The sequence below is a fragment of the Haemorhous mexicanus genome, chromosome 14, assembly GCF_027477595.1.
Source record: "Haemorhous mexicanus isolate bHaeMex1 chromosome 14, bHaeMex1.pri, whole genome shotgun sequence".
NCBI lineage: Eukaryota > Metazoa > Chordata > Aves > Passeriformes > Fringillidae > Haemorhous > Haemorhous mexicanus.
The window spans coordinates 17,010,365-17,026,028 of NC_082354.1; the positions used below are offsets into that span (position 1 = coordinate 17,010,365).

The 15,664-nt window shown below is 39.6% G+C and overlaps 1 protein-coding gene across 2 annotated transcripts in view; it reads left to right on the forward strand.

The window, feature by feature from the left end:
- Positions 1-15,664, forward strand: part of DACH2 (dachshund family transcription factor 2) — a 241,850-nt gene that overhangs the window by 155,356 nt on the left and 70,830 nt on the right. For both annotated transcript variants that reach the window (XM_059859504.1, XM_059859503.1), the window contains exon 3: positions 2,163-2,294. In XM_059859504.1, the coding sequence (XP_059715487.1) occupies positions 2,163-2,294 (132 nt within the window). The remainder of the gene's footprint in view (positions 1-2,162; positions 2,295-15,664) is intronic.

Sequence of the window (15,664 nt, forward strand, 5' to 3'; positions counted from 1 at the left end):
TTTTTTTTTTTTAAATACAGTGCCCTGGATAATTTTTTTTTCTTGTTTCTCTGAACATTTTGCTAAAGATCTGAATTTTCTTCCCTTCCCTATTTACCTCCTTATAAATAGTTTCTTTACTGTTTTACATATTTAATTAAATTTCATGGCTTCCAATCTATATCAAGTACCTGTATAAATACTGACCCTGTTGAAAACACTGGAATATTGGTTTATCAGTGCATCCCTGGGTACATACAAATTATAAAATGTTGGAAGAAAAAACTCTGTGTTCCAACACTGTATTTTTGTAACCATTAATATGTATGTGAAATCTTTGCAAATGGATTAAAAATAGAAAGTGAAAAGGTGCCTGGAAATCTTGAGAACAGTCAATTCCTCAGAACTGTGATGATGCTTCAGGTTTTTTTTACTTCCTGAAAATAATGTCAAACTCACTCAAAGAGCAATCCCACTTCCTTTCCCTAAGAAAAAAAAAAAGTGAAAAAGTTTGCAGACTATTTCATCTTCTCCAGAAAGTGTGTGGAGAGTTTTATCATTGAGGATGTATTCTGTGATGGATTAAGTGAGAGTGTCTGAGATAAAAACAGGAGTTTAAACATCAGGATTTTATATCTGCTTGATGAAAAACCTGTAGCATTTGTAAAAGAACTTTAAAGGGTGTTGAAAAAAAATTGCAGTGTAGTGGTCTTTTGTGTGAACTAAGGGCTGTGTTAAATAACCTAAAAGTCAAAAATATTGGTGATGATCAGAATATCTTTGCTGAACTTGACCAAATTGCTGTGTCCATGTTGATAAAAGGTGTCCCTCTCCATGCAGTCCTGGATTGCTTCCTTTGTAAAATCTTTCTGAAATAATCAGGACTTTGTGCAGCCCTTTGGAGGAGCAGCAGAGCTAATCTAATGTCACATTCTTAGCAGCATTTAGAAGAGTGTGGTAATTTATGGATAGGGTGTGGAAATTATGAGTTCCCTTTAATCAGTATCTAAATCTCTCAGTAAGCAGTGCTTTCCAGAAGCAGATTATTTAATTCTGGTTGCATGTATGATATTCTAGTGGGTTGCTAGAACAGGCACCACCAAAACATTCATGGGTTTTAATAAATACAATGAGTGATATTGTGAAACTTGGTAACAAACAATAAAATCAAGTCCTGCTGTACTGAAGGGAAGAACAAACCCATTGAATCCATAACTGAGTGAATAAACAATTGTACCTGTAGAGATATTTTTGGGTTTGTGCCTGTATCTCTTGGATTTTCCTGCAAGAACCTCGGATTATTTTCAATCACACCTTGCTCAGAATGAAAGTAATTTGGTGCTGTCTGGAAAAAAAATCTGATTCTTTATTTAGTGACCAAGCCAAAATGATAAAACTTAAAAACCTACACTTAGGAAAAAAAGATACTGGGAATATAAATAACAATAATAATAAAAAAATATATAATTATAGTAAGCCTGATGTTACTCTGTTTACTCTCTTTTACTACTGGAAATTAATTGTGTTTTAGTAATTTGAAAATCTTCTACCAATCCCCCCCTTAATTCTGGGAATTTCTGCTGGTCTTAATGGTCTCTTAAAAGTGGGATTGATTCTGTAATTATCCAAATTGTGTTATTCTACACATTTCCAATGTAATGTCTTCATGTTACAATAATATTACTCCAAACCAGCAAATTCCCAAAAGCACAAAAAATATTTGGACGCTTAATAGAACAATGAATGCTGTACTATTACATGTTAATTTGCTCTGAACTGTTGGAATTAAGGAATACTGTGTCTTACTCTGCATGTGGAAATTTTGTTGCAGCTAAATAAGTCAAGCAGAAAGTGATCAAAGTGACAAGGTGATCAAAGTGACGGGAAATTATATTTAAAAGTATAATCAAAAGGGATACCATTAAATAAATATTTCTTTGTGCTCTACATGTTAAAAAGAAAAACAAACATGAAAGATTTTTTTTTTAAATTCTTAGGATGTTGAATTGAAGTGGCTTGACTTTAAAACAAAGATGGTGTTCAGGGATAGCATTACTGTACTGGGCTAGGAATGACCATTGAATTTCTGTGATCTTTTCTGACTGAAAAGGAATGTTCTGTTCCTACCTGCAGTGCCACATTGTACAATCTGACACTGCATGTTGTTTATTTAAATTTTTCAGGTCTGACAGCAGCTGCCATGGCAGAAGCTATGAAGCTACAGAAGATGAAACTTATGGCCATGAACAGCCTGCATGGAAGTGGGAGTCAGAATGGAACTGAGTCAGAAAATGAAGAGCTCAATTCTAATGCAGGTAAGGGATGCTGTGCCCCTGAGCTGCCCTGGAGCTCTCAGCACCTGGGTCTCCAATTCTTGGGCTCTTGTATTTTGTAAGCTTTGCCCCCCCAGTGCTAAATCAAAATTAGTGCTCTCACTCCTCCATATTCCTCCAGTTTTCCTCCTGAGAGCTCCCTTCACTGATTGTTTGAAAAGTACTGGTGAAGGATCATCATCATTGGGGTTGGACACAGACCCTTTAAAGTGCCCCCTAAATACATGTGGAGTAACAAAAGATTTCTCCATTGGCACTGACACTGTCTGGGGTTTTCCAGTAAATGATGGAAGGTTTCCAAAGGCCAGGCTGAGGGAGATCCTGAGATCCACAGGTCACTGGAGAAAGGTAAGGCAGGGAATGCTCCATCACCAGCTTTTGGCTTTTCTGCATTTTGTTCTTCCCTTGGATGGGTATTTGCAGAGCCCAGCTGAGCAGGGGGTTTGTGATGATCCTTGGCTGTGGCTGGAGTCACCTTGGGCAGGAGGCTCTGGCATGGAACATCATGTGCTACATGAACATTAATGTAGGTTTGAACTAAACTCCCCAAGAACAGGGTTCAAAGGGGAAGTCAAAACAGATCCTTTGGAGAGGAAATCTTGGTTTATTCTGATGTCCTTCCAGGTGAATAGAAGAGATTTTTACTTGGTCAGTGTAGGGAACCTGCAACGAGACAGATCCATTCTGTCTCTGTACCTGTCACAAACAGGGCAGTTTCCCTTGGCCTCACTTCTCACTGCATCCTGCACCTCTGCCACTTGGGGAGCAGATTTTGTTGGTTTCCATGGCCAGCTGAAGAGGAGAGGCTCAGAGTGATGCTGAAGAGGAGAGGCTCAGAGTGATGCTGAAGAGGAGAGGCTCAGAGTGATGCTGAAGAGGAGAGGCTCAGAGTGATGCCCGTGGCATCCCCCTCTCCCTTCGGCATTCCCGGGCTCCCGAGGCAGAGCCTGCCTGCTGCCTGCTGCATGTGCATCCTCCTACAAAATGGGAATTTATTAGACCAATAAAGCAGCAGCTGGGAGGTCTTAGACTCATTTTCTAAAGGAATAACTTTGAATTCATGACAAATTATGCACAAAGCAGTCTTTCCAAAAGCGGTGTTGCCTTTTGCTAATTTTGTGTACTCATCTGTATTTGAAGAAATTTGGCTTCTAACCCGAGCATTAAACCTTTCCCCAGCTTCCTGTTCTGTAGGATGTGTATTTCTTATTCACCTCTCAGACCCTAATCAATTAGTGCACATTGAACTCAGAAAAAAAAAGCCCTGAAAAATCCTATTTAGTGGTATTTTAACTAAAATAGTTTGTATAAAGTTCAGAATGAATTCTGAAAGTTATGAATTCTGAAAGTTCACTGAATGCTAAGAAAAAGGACTGAAGATGGAAGTACTACAGAAAAGTAAGAAAACTCCAGATAGAAAAGATGTAGGGTTGGTATGGGGGTTTTAAAAGCTGCTGTACAAAAGTTTAATTTGAATGCTCATAGTTTTGTGTGTTACTTGGTTGGGCAAAATTTGTGTGCCTCCTGTGGGAAGAGTCTACATTAATGGGATTATTTTAGATACCACATGGAACAATGAGATTTTTAGGGACTGTCACACCAGCCTTTGGACAGTGCCTCAAGGGTGTGCCCTTTACAAGGGAGTTCTCTGTGGTTTAGCAATTCAATGAGTTCTACAACCAACTCAATGCCAATTTTAATATTTGGAAAAATTCCCCCTGACTTTAGTTTCAGTGGGACCCAAGAATAAGAGTGTGGTGGCAGTTCCATACAGATCTTTTCTCAATTCTTTCCCCTTTTCATTGCCTGGTGCAGTAAAATTGCCAAGAGCAAATTTTCTGGCTTCACTGCCAGTGTTGCTTGCAGAGCAGTAGGTCCTTATCAGAAAGAACTAGTTTTAATCCTATTAAAAATCACAATTTCCACTCTTTTCAATATGTGCAACTTGAGTTTTGGGATAATTTTTGTAATGAGTGGATTCCTCCTTTCCTGCTGGGTCACATTACAAAGATTTACATTGAGCAGGAAGTGTCAAAATGGAAAACCAAAAATGAACAGAGTGAAAAAGGTACCTTTTACCAAATAAAATAACTGAGCAATTATCAACCACTCACTACAGAAAACTCCTGGGTGTGGCATGAAGAGAGTGGGAATTTTGTTTAGAAGTTAATACACAGGTTGTAACTTTGATCTGCTGTGAAGGAAACACCAGGATAATTCTGTGTGCATGAAACCTTCACCAACTGTTTGCTTTGCTCTAGACTTTCAGGTTAAATGACTATTAAAAATAAAATGGGGATGTGAAATGAGGAAGAAAATTGAATTTTGATTTTTTTTTTTTTACTAAGAAGAGGTAGAAAGGAACAGAGCAAAGGAGTCAGAAGCCTCATAAGTGAGAAAAACATTTTATTTTAGGAGAGAGACCTACAGTTTCTTTGATTTGAGGTTGTGTTTAATAGCTTCTGTAATGGCTGCAACATGACTCTGCATCTAGATTTCAGCATGAATAACAACCTGTTCGTGTTTCATTTAGCTCCAAATGAGAAATTCTGTGTTTTATTGTTTTAGGAAATTAGTCTGTGTACTATTGCTCCTGGAACTTTATAATTAATCACTAAAGGTTATGGCTGTGGAGAGTTTGTGGGAAATAGATGTCTGAATGATTATAATTGTAGCTGTCAAATCAGAAATATGGTTGTACAGAGCCGAGGACCTTTTGCTTCCTTTGATTTTTTTTTTTCTTTTTACAGTAACAAAGACTCAAAGGGTTGCAGTTTTACTTAAAACAATTAAGTTGGGTTTTTACCTCAGTGTTACACATTGACTTCCTACAATGCCACTAAATATTTCCCTTTTGGGTATGTGCCTTCCTGCTCATCCCACAGTCTGATAGATGAGTGGAATCCTCTCTTTTTGCTGTTGTTTATTTTAAATTAAAAATGTAATTGAGCAGTATTAAGTCCTGAAGCTTTATTGCCAGATTTTTTTGCAAGTGTGTCATTATATACAGGCCATTAGTATAATAAAAAAAAGGGTTGAGGATGTCTTGGCATATTCATCTCAATCCCCATCTGTATCTGGTGAAGTATGAAATAATTTTGGGTTTGCTTCTTACTGATGCCTGGCCTGTCACTTCTGCAGTTTCTTCCTCTGTGCATCATTATGATGATGGAAACTTTTAAGAATTCTCTGTCAAGCCAGAATTTGTCCTGTCAGTTTGAAATCTGAACTCTTAACTCAATTTAACACGGTCAGTGCCTAATTCCTCAGATATTATATTGTTCTCTAGCAAATTGCAGGTGTGGAATTGAACCTTACAAATGTGTCTGAGGGACAGGGGGGTAAATGTGCCACTTCTTTCCCTGCTTCTAATCCAGCTGGTGGTTTTTTGCCATCAGGTTCTACCTACCTCCTTTTCATGATGTTACCATAATCTCAGTACTGGTGGAGTTTGGTACTGGGATATTCTAAATAACTCACTAAAAATAAATGCTGCAAGAGTTAATACTGAAAATATAGGGGAAAAAATTCCCCAAAAAGTTTAATTTGAAGAATTTTTTCTTTTAATTGAAGCAATGCTTTAGTTCACAGTGCTGTGAAGAATGCTGTTATACATTTGAACATTGATGTCCTCCTTCCACTCTCTCTGCAGAAGAGAAAGAGATTTTTTTTGCACCTTCCTACTCATCATATGAAGTGTTGAAGCAAAACTTCTCTGGCAGTTGAAAATCTCCTCCTAAATCTGGCACTGGAGCCTCTCTGGCCCCACAGTCCAGCTGACCTGGGCTGGCTCTTCCTTGGGGCTTAGTGTCCCTCTCCATCTCCGGCTGGGATCTGGGCAGGAAGGCTGAATTTGGAGAACCAGGTAGTTTGGGACAGAAGTGCCTGGATATGGGAGAAATCCCTCCCTCTGGAATCTCAAATTCCTAGTGACCATAAGTCTTTTGTGATCTGTTCCTCCTTCTTTGGCTCCTCCAGGTGAGTCCTTGGAGAGGACACTTTTTGCTGGTGGCACCCGAGGGTTGCCAGGAGTGCTTGTGGCCTTTCTGCTCCTCTTGGGAAGTGAGGAAGGGCTGGAGGGAGCAGCTGGAGCTGACTCCCACTCACTCCCAGCCCAGCCACACAGCCAGATGTGTTGTTCTGTAGGAATAAATAAATAAACAAAAGCTCTCTGGTAGCACAGAGGTGTTGAGGAAGATGAGCTCCTTCATCGTCGTGCAGCGCTGAAAGCAGGTGAAGCGTGTTCTGGAAGTCAGCATTGCTTAGGGGCATTGGGAACTTCGCTGAAATCTGAGCTTTTCTCTTTAATGGCATGGCAGCAGGTGATGTGTGCAAGTGTGAGATAGGTTAGGTTGTGAAATAGAGGCTGGGTGATGTCACCTGGATGTCCCTCAAGCTGCCTGAGCCAGGAAGGATCGGTGCATGGCAGTCGTGACAGGAGCTGTGTGTGCAGAGCCTCAGAGCAAAGAATAAAGCAGGTATTTCCTTCTGGTGGCTTTTGGAGTTAGCATGCATGATTTAAGAAATGTGTTTTGCTTTCCCAGGAGAGATATCAAACAGTACTAAGTGTTTCAGTGGTATTTCCTTAGGAAGTCAAAATGTTATTCTGTATGTAGAGGCTTGTTGCTTAATTTCCAGACAAGGAGCTAAGTTAGGCAGAAAAGAAAGGAAAAACACCCGAGCTTTTGGCATATGAGGATCAGAGAAAAAGCTCTCTCATACAAAAAAAAAAAGTGTTATCTTTTTATCCTTCTTTCCCTTCAGTACCTGCCATGCAGTTTTCTCACAAATGCAAACATCCTTCACAATCTGTTTAAAAAACCACAAATACATCACTCGGAGGAATATTTAAGGAACCATCAGGAGGGAAAAAACTCATTGGTTTAATGGAATGCTGTCAAGGAAAATCAGCATCACAAACGACACAGGGGCAGAATTGATACTTTTGCACTGACATGTTAAAAGAAAATCCCATGCATTATTTAGAAAACCCAGAAATCTGTCAGCTGTATGATTGCCGAGTTAGCAGAAGCAGGAGGATGCTGCTCAAGTTGAAAAGAAACGCGTAGGCACAGATCCATATTGTAACCTTTCATGTTCTCCACCCACCATGAATACCCAGCTATTACACGGTCAGCATTTTTTAGTTTTTCTCTTTTAAAATTTTCAAGTGCTTGAAAAGTCAAAAGAGGTAGGTCTTTTCTCTAAAAAGCAGGATGCCAAGGCTGTTATTTTATTGTAAGAATGTAAAAATGACAGGACCAGAGAACAGGATTTTTTTAATCCTTGAGTACCATGTAGATTTCATGAAGTAATTTTCCTGTTGTTAATGCAAGTATTTTTGTGTTACTTGAGCAGGGAGTTATGATTTTCTGAAATATTTACGAAGTTTGTTAAATTGTCCTTTGGCCAGGAGGGATATGTGCAGTCTTGAAGCAAGAGAGAATTAACATGTTCTGGTTTTTGTGCCGTCTCATCCAAAAACCAGACTCGACTCCAGCCTGAGCAGAAACATTAAAACATTTTATCCTTAAAATTGAGACCTCTGTGCTATTTTTGTGGGTAGTGCAAGTGCTGGTGAAGGTGAGGGTGGAGGTGGGAAGGGGAGGAGGCACAGAGGGGATGTTTGCCCCTGTTGTGGGGACAGGATCTGCACAGGGGGGTTTCACTCAGAGACATCACACCCGAAGGAGATTCAGGGTGTGGTGACACTTGCTGGATTTCAGGATGTGCTTCCATGTTTAGCCTTGGAGTTGTGCTTTCATGGAACTTGGTTGAACCCCTGTGGAAATGATGGTGAAGTTGGTTGAAGCTTTTTCAGTGGAAGTGGAGCGAAGGAACTCAAACGTTCTCATGACATGGGGGCTTTAAAAAGCTTTCCCTGGTGCTGCTTGTCAGGAAAGAGCCTTGACTGGGGAGTGACAGGAGCAGAGAATTCCCTGTGGATGGTGTCAATGATGCCTCCCTGGGGCCAGGCTCTGATAATCCTGGAGGAAGGGGTGGATGTGCTGCTGTATTTTTAAGACACGACTCCTCAGGCATTAACCATTAAGGGAAATGCTGTTTGTTTGGGTCAGTTGTGCCTCGTTTGCACTGTGGAGTTTTCTGTCCTGTTCCTCCCTCATGGGGTACCTCCAAGGACCCCCTCAGTCATCCCAAGAACCCAGTCTCCATGTGGGAAGCTTGGAAATAAGATGCAGATATCTCTTTATTTGGCAAATTGTGGTTTTTTGGAGAGTGAATGTTGGTGGATATTTTGTGCTGGGTTACCCCAGCAGTGGGCAGGGTTTGGTACCAAGAATTTCAGGGGCTTTAGTGAAGCTCAGTTTTAATGGAGTGCAAAAATGAATTTTTTATCTGCAGACTTACTTTAAGGTCCCATTTTAGATACATTCTTAAGCAGTTACCTATTGAATGCATGTGAATAACTTAACTGTATTTTTAAAGTATTCATTTAAATTTGAACATAAATATAGTAAATGTAGATAATGATTCACACATAATTGTTGATACATCAGCTAATATTTACATATTTGGATTGACTGACACCCAGCTGAGAAATGTGAAGTAGCTCTGGCTTTAGTTTTAAAACTAATAAAGGACATAAAAGTCCAGAAGAGTGTTGAAAATTAAATTCTCTCCTCTTCTCTGTAACTGAGGCATCTTTTTCTGTGAGAGGAATTCTCTTTCAGGTTTTTGATGCTTATCTTACACATGATGAAATTAGCTGTGTTTATAACGTCCTGAGCTAATGTAAACTGGTTTAAAGATCAAGCAAATTTAGGTGTTATTCTTTATTGGGTTCTTTTTAGAAAAGTTGATATTAACTCGTGAAGCTCTGGATTGTTTGAATGCTTTTTGAGTGGGAAATTCCCAAGGGCATATTTTAAATGGACTTATGACAATTAGGTATTAGATTCTGCTAAGTGTTCACAAATGGAGAATATCTGTAAGTTTATATTTCAGCAGGTAAACATCTCACACAATCTGTTTCCTTGGTATGTTTTGGTTGTTATCTTACTTGAAGTTAAAGAACTGTTGTTCCTTTTTTTCCTCAGAATACTGAGGAAATACAGAATACTGTTGTTCCTTTTTTTTTTTTAATGAAGACAGGATTCCTTACAATGATTTTTACCTTTTGCTGGAACAAATCTGTAGATTCATATCTATTAAAGATTCATATCTATTAAAAAGCCCTGCCTAACCCAAACCAAATACCCCTGGGTGCACACGGCGTGATCATAAACAACCTCTCCAGATTCTTTGCATATCTGCTAGCAGAACTAAGTGCAGCAAAAGATAAACTAATGACAAAATGTAAATGCTGTGGCTAAATGGAGGAGAATTGAGAGCTTTCACATGTCTGTCACCTTTCAGATCCTTTACAAATTTATAGTCTCAGAGTGTAGAGGTCTAAATCTTCAAAGCTTGAAAAACAGAGGTGCAGCATGAACTAATCTTCATTTTTTCCCCTATCTTCTTACAGCAGCACTAATGGAAATGTATTTTGTTTAATGACTCTGAAATCCTGTTTGTAATTAGATGTGGGAATTGGTCTTACTTTGTAACAGATGATACTGGAATAATAATATGAGAGATGCTACGCTGAGACCACTATCCTCCTAAATCTATATCATTTTTCATTTTATTGACAGGAAATGTGTTCCTGGAACAAAGAGATTGATTTTAAAGAGTGGAAAAATAATGTCTAGTAAAAACTCGAATGAAAACATTTTTGCATTACTTTAATTGTATCACAAGAGTGTATTAACCCTTCAGCTGTATTTTTAATTTTAGTAAACAATCTTCTTATAGTTGTTGTTTTATCGCTGGTACAGTCTTTGAATGAATGCACCAAAAGGTAGAGAACTTTAATTAATGATGGGGTGCATACAATTAAAATGCATATCATATTGCAGAAGGATTATTCAAAATAATTAATTTTGTCTGTTAAAACACTTTTCCAGTCGTAAATGAAGTGATTAGGAGTGGGCACAGAAGATGTGAGTGAGGGCTGAGCTCACAGAGTCCCTTCAGAGTATTAGTCTCTTTACTAGGTCTTGATGTCATAAATCATTTTGGCCTCTCCACAGCCAAGGCTACACTTTTTCCTTGGTTATAATTCTCATTTTTGTTGGTAGCAGCTGAAATCTGTGCCCCTACCAATGTGCTGAAGGAAAGCAGGTGGCTCTGAGGTGTCCCCATTAAGACAAGGTCTCGTGTTCATCTGCAAGGCACAGGGGCTCCACAGCACTGTGGGGAGTGATACTGATCAGAAACACACCAAATTTAGGACTTTCTGTATAAAATTTTATGAAGAGCAAGGCAGATTGGATGCCCCACACTTCAAAAGGAAAACCATTGCAGCTGAGGTGTTTTGGTAGGGTCCTGTGGCTGCTGAAGGACACGGTGTGGAGAGGGTTGTCCCTGCAGTCACAAGGTGAGGAGGGACCTCTGCCCTCCTGCCTGGGTCAGAAAGGCAAAGGAGGGGAAGGGCATGATCCAGCTCTACCCTTTGGAAATGCAGCTTGAATTTTATGGTAAAACATCCTTGGAAAAAGCAAAAGCAGAGCCTGGAGCAGGCAGCATCCACGGGTGAGCAGCAGAGCTCTGGCAGTGTGGGGTGCCAGGGGGGCTCAGGGATTTGCAGGATTTCCACAGTGCAAGGATAGGGAAATACCACATGCCAGATACTTTGTTTTTTTCTTCCCCCAGGTCCTTGTATGTATTTTTGTTTCCACAAAGTCTCATCTGCTGATCATTTTGCACAAAGTAATGTGTTCAAACTCTTTGGTTTAATTTCCCATTGCAGGGTGTAAGGATGTGAGGAATCCTGTAAAGAATTCCAGTAAAAGCAAGTATTAGTGATCGTTCCCTTTGTTAGCAGTAGTGAGTCCACTTCAGTCTCACATTCATGATATCTTAACAAGAGAATATTTTTCAATATTTTAATTACATTGTAAAGTCTGGAACATTCCTGTTCTTGTTAAGGCACATATAAGTTAGGATGAAAACTGGCACATTACCTTTGATGTGGGCCACATGCTGAGAGTCCCCAAAGGATGTCACTGATAGTGATACAGCTGCCAACAGCAGGAGTCTCATGAATGACAATTTTAATCAGATTTTTAAAAAAAGTCCTCTAACATACAGTCAATTTACGTTTGAGGCAAGAAATGTTTGTGGTGTGATTATTTGCAATATTTTCTCACTTAAAGGAGTAGCATTAATCCCCCCAGAATTTTCAGGCCGTGGGTTTGTAGTTAAGGATTCAGCACTAGATTTGTGCGGCGTGCCCTGAGCTGACATTTCTGCAGCTGAGATTTGGTAGCAGTTTTCCTTGCAACAGTTGGTGCTGTTGAAATGTCTGGCTGATCTGTGAATTTGATGAGACAGAAGTCACCCTGGTCTCCAGTAATTCTGCCTCTCCTTGCACCCACAGAGTACAAGGCATCCCTTAGTTGTGGAGCAGGGGCTGTGTGGGTAAGCAGGACACACATAGATCAGAGCCCTACTACTTTTTATAGAATACCTTGGCTCTCTTCAGCACTTAGATTCAAGTTTTATTTTCCTTTAATGAAGTTTTGATCTGTGAGAAATTCAGGATTATGCATTTATTTCTGTGATTTTACAGTAAGCATCTGACAGTTTTGCATAATAGGTTATGCTTTCTGCTCCATATTCTGTTTAAAAAAAGCTGGAATCCAAAGCTGTGAGTGACATTTTGGTAGAATTTTAGCAAGTACAGTCATTACCAAATTAAAAATAGATACAGGTGGGTAGTCTGTGTTTTTAGCTCCTTTTAAAAAAACCCAACCCTTGACTGTACACAAGAGCAGCAGTTTATCAGATCATTATAGTTACAATTAGGAAAGACCAGCAATGTTGTCTCAGACCAAGAGTAAATTTACCTTTATCCACCAGAGGCTTTGATTTCCATGGCTGTGACATCTTTTCCTCAAATGAAATTCTTACTCTTAATTTTTTAGAAGATTAATTTAAATTAATAAGATCACTGAAGAGTATTAAAACCTGTTCCATTTAGTCAAGGAGAAGAAAATGTTATTGGCACCATCTAAGTGAAGCTGCTAATTTGTCCCTAATCTAAAGGAAAAACACTTGGATTTTTAATTCAATTTTCAGGTACTCCATTGTTTTGGAAATCCAACCAATGTTATGCTACCTGGTACCTAACTAATATGTATTTATTGGCCAGTTGTGTGTAGAGGAAGGTTCCACAGTGCAGGGCAGTGCTGCTGCTGTGGGTGGGCACTGCAGGCTGTACCTGCAGGCTGTGGGTCACACCTGGCTCAGGTGGAAGGGTGGGTTCAGGACAGTTCCACCCTGCAGGATGGCTCTGCCTCTGGTCTCCTGCTGCACTTTGTGGTGCTCAGGATCATCAAACCCAGCACCTGCAGACTCATCTCCTTACCATACTCCTCCTCTGCCAGCCTCATGCCTGACTGACAGTCACCCAGCTTAATTTTAGAAATTCCATATGCTTTCTGATCATGGCCATTTTTCCTAATGTTTCCCTAAATCTTCCTGGTTAAAAGTTCCTTGCTGCAACTTGTCCTGTTCACTGTTCATGCAGAGAACAATTTATTCCTCTTTATGACTGAACATGTTCTTTATCTAGTGAAGACAATTAGTGAGCTCCTGCCTGTTGTCCCTTCCCTCCAGTGAACAGCCTGCTGTTCTGCAGGGCTCACACTGAGGATTTCCTCATCCCTGCTCAGCTCTCCCTGTGCTGCCCTGGCCCCTCTCCAGGTGATTCAGATCCTCCTGCTCCCCGCCCTGGGTCAAGGCCATGCTCCAGGCAGGAGTGTGGCAGGGATGGAGACAGAGAATTCCTCCCATTGTACAGGCACTGATCTCCTGGAAACGTGTGCAGCTCATTCTCCTGGCACGTCCTGGCAGCAGCATCCTGCTGACCTATGTTTACCTGCAGTCTCCTACAGACTAGATATTTTTTATTTTTTAAATTTACTCAGGCAGTTAAACCCCATTCTGAGCTGAGGATGGCTATTCCAGCCTTTCCTCTGCCCTCAGCAGATTTTCACATTGTATCTCTCATAAATCTGCACAAAAGTTTAGACAAATTCTAATAAAGATCCAGAATTTCAGGTAATTCTGCTGTGTATGCCTGGGATATAGACTAACATCTGCCCTTGAATGGGAAACATTTAGTTCAGTTGAGTTTGGCCACTTCATGGTTCATTCTCTCTGTACATGTTGACTGGAGGAACACTCTGAAGGTAAATTAAAATTGATAGCTGAAACTGAAAATCAGCATTTCCTGTCTCGATGCCGTGCATTTTTTAAGCTGTACACAGCCATCTGCAATTAATGCTCTTTGTTGTATATCTTCTGTATTTACAATATATTTGACAATAAAACCTTTTTTGACATTTAATCAGTAGCAGAGTTGTTCCACTCTCATTATATATTCATGAACTTTATCACCAAGACAAGACATAAATGTTGAGCTTCCCTTTAAGATCAGACAGGCACTGATATTTAAAACATTGAAAATTGAGGGGGGTTGTTGCTGCTCTACATTTGTGCAATAAGAAAGTTAGAATGGATTCTTCTTTTTAAGAAGATGCTCTGGTTTGAAGGATGGAGACAGTGAAACTTCAGGACTAGTGAAACTGTGTGAGAGCTGGATATTCAATTAGTGATCTCATGGGCCATCAGAAGCTGCTCTTTCCCCCTTTTCCTATAAAGCTTATAATATTAGTTAAATTGGGATTCATTTTCTCATATTTCAGATGGAAGTTGGGAAGGCAGTAGGAAGAAGAGTCTTGCAAGTTCTGTTTGTTGATTGACTGTCTCTAAGAAATTGATGTGAGGAGGATTTTGGCATTTCATCCTTGAGAAATATTCCCCCTCATTTGCAGCACCCATTCTATTTTTCTGGATTTTGACAAAGTAGATATTTTTTGGAAGCTGAGTTCAACTTTATTCCCTTTCTCTGTAAAGTCTAAGATCCAGGCAAAAAAGTCATTTAGAGAAGAACAGATAGTACAAGTAAGATCTTCAATTTCACTTTTTAAACACCAAGCATATCTGGGTATATCCTGTATGTTAAATGGCATTTCTGTGTCAGTGGGAGATTGAACTTTAATACAAAAATACTACTGAAACAAAAGGGAATTTGCATGAAACTTGCAGGTATCTTGTATTTGGGAGGGTAATCTCTAATGAGCCTCTCTGAATTTAAACTCACTGATTCTGTCTGTAGAAGAAATATTTGCATTGTCCTATTGCTCCCAGCTGATACTGATTTTCTCTCCAGGTAACTAACTCCAGCTCTTCTTTCTGCCTCAAATAATTACAGCCCAAACCTTGCCCCTGCACTATGGAAATGGAAAATCCCAATCATCAGGATAGCAGTGTATCTTCAGTTTGGATTTAAAAGAAGTATTTTATTTATTAGATGCAGTTACAGCACTGAAATAAATGGTTGGTGCAGTTATGTAACATCTCACCTTCAAAATTTAATCACCTACAAATGTAATTTATTTTTCATAAGCTCCTTGCTTTTTAATATGATTCATTAATTTTTTTTTTCCTGTTGGTTGTTCATCTATTTTGAATGGAGACTCCAGGCATTTATTTTTCCTGTTTTTTAATGCTTGGTATGGGTGATGTAAAAATATTTTAAAATAATGTTCATATTATTTAAATAATTTCATATTTAAAAGTGTGAAGTTGCCCAGAGAGGTTGTGAACTCCCAGTCACTGGAAGTGTCCATGGCCAGGTTGGATGGGGCTGGGAACAGCCTGGGGCAGTGGAAGGTGTCCCTGCCATGGCAGGGGTGGCACTGGATGGGCTTTAAGGTTCCTTGCAACCTTGGGATTCTGTATTTCTATATTATTTGAAGCACATGAGGTATGTGACAATGTGGTCACAGCTCCCCCATTTTTAGTTATCTTAATTGTATACATGCAATAACTTCTAATTTAATTAAGACCAGCAATATTCCACATTAGCCTGTGTGTCAAAATCCATGCAGTATCCTATAAAAAAGTCATTAGTTTGGTAATATCAATTTAACAAGTTTTAGCTCATTAACCTTGACACCAGCAGTGCTGGAGAGAGGAACCTTTTGATATTGTTGTTCTCAGCATATAGCAGGGAGCTCTGGAGATGGGCTGAAATCCGTGGCCATTATCCCTGATCATCAGTTACGGCTGTGTGCTGGCTCTTCTGGGCAAACACCACAAATTACAGCTCAAGTCAGCTTAACAAATGGCTTAGCAGTTATACAACATCTCACCTTCAAAATGTAATCATCTGCAAATTGCAGAAATGCTTCTTCAGTTGGTTCTTTTTCTGTTCTGGC